General features: G+C 33.8%; 1 protein-coding gene across 1 annotated transcript; it reads left to right on the forward strand.

The window, feature by feature from the left end:
- Window positions 1–3,373: 3,373 nt before the first annotated feature.
- Window positions 3,374–4,090, forward strand: LOC127087155 (uncharacterized). Its single transcript, XM_051028017.1, has one exon. It carries the CDS (start codon window positions 3,540–3,542, stop codon window positions 3,885–3,887), a length of 348 nt encoding a protein of 115 aa, XP_050883974.1. The 5' UTR covers window positions 3,374–3,539; the 3' UTR covers window positions 3,888–4,090.
- Window positions 4,091–6,231: the final 2,141 nt, after the last annotated feature.

The raw sequence follows: 6,231 nt of genomic DNA on the forward strand, positions 1-6,231 counted from the left end.
ATATGCTGTCAGGAATGAATGTCACAACATTCAGCTTGACATCAAGGTCCATATGCTAAGTCTGTTTTTCCTGAAAACAGACCGTACAAATTTGCTGAACTGTACAGGACCAATCTGTCCATTCTACAGTAACAGCTTACATTAATAAATGTCAAAGCATCCAATTTGACATTTACACATTTAGCCTTAAGTCAGTTCTGTTATCCTCTTGAAGAACAGACTGATAAACATACTGAAGTGTAGCAGAACACCACTCTGTCTATTGTTCAGTATATGCTGTCAATGATGAATGTCATAACATCCAGTTTGACATTCAGACAGTAGGCCTTATGCCAGATCTGGTATTTCCTTGATCACCAGACTGAAAATAAATACTGAGTTCTAACAGAACACCAACTGTTCTATTCCTCAGTATCTGCTGACAGGGATGAATGTCATAACATCCAGTTTGACATTCAATGAATCCTGTATTAGCTAATCCTACAGTAAACTACTCAAGTGTGTCATGACATCAGTCAAGACATCAGAGTACAGCTAGATATTCTAACCTACAATGCAGTCACACAAACACCTTCACAGCATGTCATGACATCAGTTAAGGCATTAGAATCTAGGTAGTGTTTTACCATACAATGCAGCCAATCAAACATCTACAGAAGACTTCCAAGCAAAGGTCCTAAGATGAAATCTTCTAAGTCCAAGTTGATTAAGAGTGGAGTGAATATTTTTGGTCTTACCATTTTATCATGTTTTTGTTATTTTTAATTGATGACAATAAAATAAATAGCAAGTAAATAAACATGCATGATGAGTTTGTACAATGATGATGATAATGAGTACTTGAATGTAAATTACAAGGTAATGACATAAAAGTAAATCACAAGATAAAGAATGACAATATCATAATAATAATGGTTAGTGAATGTAAATGAACAATAAAATAAATTGCAAGGAAGTAAAGTGCAATGATGTAAATGTTAGGAGTTAGTAGTTAGTAGTTAGTGGTTAGTAGAATAACAATAAGCAAATAGAATAACAAATTAATATAAAGAAAATGGTTTCATCTATGTATCAAATGACCTAATCATGGTTGAAATAGAGACAACCTATCAATGCCTCAAAGAATCATGAAGGATCTATTGATCAATCATTAATAGGTTTGAAACATTGAAGGTTTTATCAACTCTAAACAATCATGGCCATGATCTAATAGATCTCATCAGCCAAATAAATGTGAAAACAAGTCAACAATAAATAGAAAATGAAACAAAATACAAAGTTTGATTAAAGATGGTGGATAAAAGTAGCAAGAGCAAGAAATCCCCAAAAGGATGTAAACCCAACAAAAACCACTTGTCTCAAATTTGACTCAAATCTCTCTCAAAACACAACCCAAGAGTAAAAAGTCATTTTCAAACATAAAACAAAATAAAAAAATGTCAAGGAGTTTGAGTCCAAAATATTACCAAGATTGTGGTGTCAAAACTAGGTTATTATTGTGTTTGGGTTTGAGAATGAAGCAAAAAGCTTGGAAGAGGGTGGCTATGGTTATTATGGTAGAAAAATGGAAGGGAAGGAAGTTGTATGTTTATGTGGTGGTGGTGAATGATTATGTAAGTGAAGGTCACAAGTTTGCTACTGTTTTTGTTGTGTGGAGATTGTGGATTTTTACATGGTGGTTGGGTGGTTCAAAGAAGAAAAGAGGGTTTGAGTGAGTTAGGGTTTAGGTTGAAAAGAGGGAGCTTGAATGTGATTTGGACAGAGGTTTTATGGCTTTCAAGATTGAAAAATGAGTGGGGATATGACTCTATTTATAGGGGAAGCAAAGGGGTTGAAGTGGGTTAACCAAAATGTCCTTTGTGTAAAAAACAAAGCCATTACTACTGCCTGCGCAGGTGTAATCGATTACCATGATTAGGGCAATCGATTACACAGTCCAAAATGGCAAAAAAATCAATTTTTGGTCTGTGTAATCGATTACCATGATTAGGGTAATCGATTACACACTCCAAAATGGCCAAAAAATCATTTTTTGGTATGGGTAATCGATTACCATGATTAGGGTAATCGATTATCCAGTCAATTTTTTTTCCAGAACTTTAACCGGATAACCCCAGTTTTTTCCGGGTGTAAACACCATGCCTTGAGTCTGTGTAATATGTATTTGGTTATGAAATTTCAATGAAATTGTGATGAGGAAAAATGAATGCATGCATGTGTAGTAGGGCCATGGATCAGATGAAAGTTGTATCGGGATAGGGTGAATTTTGGGGTATGACAGCCATTACGATCGTGATAACAAAGTCGTGCATTAGCATAGTTAAAAGGAGCTGCAATAGACCGAGATCCCACTAGGACTCTTCGACTTCTTTATGTATAGAATCTACCGAGTTCTACGACGTCAATACACCTAAACTTGCCCGGGTTCTATCATCAAGACCATATATTTAATGAAAGTTTACACGATACATGATACATTGAAAACACTTCGCCCTTATAGGCCTTGCACCCTTACATGCCTCATGGTTTGGGGGCTTATATACATCCCAAATTTTATTAGAACTCGGATAAGGTCGATCTTGCGCATCAACAATCTATAAACGGTTATAGCCTGTGTATATTTTGGATTATTCCTCGGATTATGAAAGGTCGAGGCGTGTCCATTATGGAGGACCGACCAAAGAGTCATGAAACTGTTACAAGTACTTATTTAATGCGTTGCAAATGGTTAAATGGACAGTTACGTTTATTATGACCATAAATCCTATTATTATGACTATTTAGATTGGACAAAGGTGGATATTATAAATAAGTCCTTGAGACCAAGGAAGGGGGAATGGTGGATGAATAACACAAAAAAAAGAGAAACCATAACAATGATGATTAAGATTCCTCTCTAACCTACCTCCTCTCACAGACAGGACGATTGTGATCCCACTTAAATAGCTTTAAGGAATTTCTCCAAATGATGTTTATCAAAAACACTTTATAATGTTACTTTCGTGATGTTCACTTTGAAACGAATAACCTAAATCTAGCGTGCATGATTGAGGAAGATGAAATCCCATAACTGTTTGGAAAATGGTTGGCAAAACAATAAGGAAGAAGTTGAAGCTACTCATACGCTCTAGGATTTCTCATGTGAGCCGCATAAATAACCTTGTTGCTCACATCCTAGCTAAACACGCCTTGTATCCAAGCCCACACTAATTTAGAGCTTAAACCCAATTATTAATTAATTGTTTCCTTTGTGATTAAAAATAAGTCATTAATCAATCAACAGTTTAAAATAATTTTAATTATACCTTAACAAATACTCAATACCCCAAAAAACCCATTAACCCAAAAAATTGAACATACCACAAAATCAGTTGCGTCATAGTGCTTGTAAACGTGCTTCCACGCCACTTCTTCTATACAATTAGTGCCACCCCACCCAACTATATAACTTCTCAATCTCTTCCGACAACACTTGTTCTTTTAAATTGTCGTTGTTGTTAATCCAGTTTTACATTTTAATAATAATTCCCTCATAATTTATGTCTAGACTCATTTGTTTCCATTCAATTTTCCAGCGAGTGGGGTCCACACTTCCGTATGCCACCACCTGGACGGTTCTTTTGATTGTTACCGCGGTGTTGGCGTCGTTGGCACCCGGTGTGGCTTTTATGTTTGCGGTGTCACAATTTTCTTCATCGTTCTCATCAAAGCCTTGTCAACATCATGAATTTGTGAGGATTCCGTTTGATTCTCCGACCGAGATGGTTTGCTTGCCGGAACATGCGGTGGTTAGCACCTCACAGTTTGATTTCTTCTTGCCTACTTTGTTTGCTGCTTTGGTTGTTTCTGCTTCAACTTTTCTCCTTCGTTCTGTGCTCTCTCCATGATGTAAATTTTATTCATAAATATTTTAAAGATTGATTGAAAGTCTTATACTTTGAATTTTGTATGCATGATTGTGTCGAAGAGATGAAGAGATGCCATGATTATGTTCATACTCTTGTCCTGCCAATTTAAGTTCACATACGAAACTACGTAAGTTTTCACTTCATTAGTATTGAATGATTCTATCAGGTACTTCTTCGCACCATCTTCTAACTTGTTACAACTTCTAACTTTTCAACATGATTTTCTTTTTGAGTTGGTCATAACAAATTATAATGTCTCATCACCTATATTAGAAACAATCTATCATTCTTTAAAATCTATGTAACAAAGAATGGTCTTCCCATAATCAACGGGTATGGTAATTTTTTTGGGTATAAACTATCACCAATCAACAAGCACAAACAAATGATCTATCTTAATGGAATTATTTTTCATATTACCATCGACTTTATAATTGAATGGTCCTTTCAACTCAAATGTAATGCTATTCGACTTCAATTCATACGTATGTGCTAAGTTTTTATATATACAAAGATAGAGTAGAAGGATGTTTTAGAACATTGAGCGATAAAAGAAAGAAAATATGTTTTTAAGATTGTCATAAGTAAGAAAACCAAAAAGTAGTAAGAATGTCGACCGAAGATATTTGATCCACAAAGGCAGTACAAATGGTGGAGGCGCTCTGGCAGCGACACATGTGTGCTTCGGATGGTAGTTCAAGTCCATCGAACATCGACTCTAGTCAATCAGTTTGCTTGTATCGGGATTGGTTATTTTTTTCTTGTAATTTAGAATTTTTTTGGAGATATCTAAGAGGATGAAGAATTATTTCTAAACGCCTTGAATTTGTGTGATTCATATAGAAATATTTGGAGAGATTGAAAAATACTTAGGGGTAGAAAATACGATTTTTTCTTGAAAACTTAAGTGATTATTTTAAAAAATTGTATTACACGCTAAACTAGAGTAATCTTATAACTTGTGTGATTCATATATATATATATATATATATATATATATATATATATATATATATATATATATATATCACAAGTAACCCACTTATCCTAGACGTATCAAATTTGAGTTTTTTTCTAGATTCTTTCATAATATAGTGTCGTTCCACAATCCTGTATATTGAAAACGATTTGAAAATATTACACGCTAAACTAATTACAAAGTCTAAGAAAATATCACTAAAAATCTCATAAACACGAAGTTATCTAGTAATAATTTATTTCATATTCAAGTGGGTGGTGTAAGGAACATAGTGTAGTTACCATATTCGTCTGAAGAGATGAGACGATCAACTGAATCTGTTCACTGAATGAACACAAGCATATATAATTAGTATTTGGTTAAACATGGAAACTAACTATATATAATAGAGAAACCACATTTTCCAAATTACTCACTCATGGATAAAATGTGCTAAGTAACATTCTTTTTTCCTCTTTAACTCTGATGTTATGTATTCTTCAATCCTTTTTGTAAAATTATTTTTAAATTGAATACCAACGGGATACAAGAAGTCATAAATATATGATTTATTTAATTCTATACAAAAACGTTGGATGTACCTAAATGGTTAAACAAAATTCAAAAAATAAGCGAGGAATTCAAAAAGTAAGTATCCGATGAATGTACAAAACCATAATGAGATATTCAGTTCTATATACTTACGTGCACCAAACCTGTAATAACCCTATATCCAACCACTGATTTCCAATGACCGTATCCTTTATATCTTTAGGATCAACATAGAAACACTCTAATTCTCGTTCATGCAGCTCCAGAAGAGTTAGTTTTGTATTGTGGATAAGATAACATACTCCCTCCGTTCCTTTATAAGTGTCGTTTTTTGACTTTTACACATACCAAGACAACTAATAATTGTTGTTACTTTTTAAATAATGATTATGTTTTTTCCTACAATACCCCTAACTTTTAGTAATTCATTTGACAATACTACAATTAATACTACATTGAACTTTGAAATGACACTTAAAAAGAAACAATTTTTTTTCTAAAAAGTGACACTTATAAAGGAACAGAGGGAGTAACATTTTAGTATATAATTGTTCAAAAGGAGCCAATAACTCATTGTAGATCTCATTATCGGTAGGGGTAGATGAACAACTTCCTTTTGTGCTTGCACCATATACAACAGTTCGTTCAGGAAATTGATCATCATCGTTTTCATGTGTACACTGTGGGACAGTTCCACTGATTCTCTATATTTGAAATATCAATACAATATATATCATATACTTCAAGTATCAACACATGGAAGAGTAAAAGACACATGAACACAAAACAAAAAATACACACACACACACACAC

This window comes from Lathyrus oleraceus, chromosome 5 (assembly GCF_024323335.1).
Source record: "Lathyrus oleraceus cultivar Zhongwan6 chromosome 5, CAAS_Psat_ZW6_1.0, whole genome shotgun sequence".
Lineage (NCBI taxonomy): Eukaryota > Viridiplantae > Streptophyta > Magnoliopsida > Fabales > Fabaceae > Lathyrus > Lathyrus oleraceus.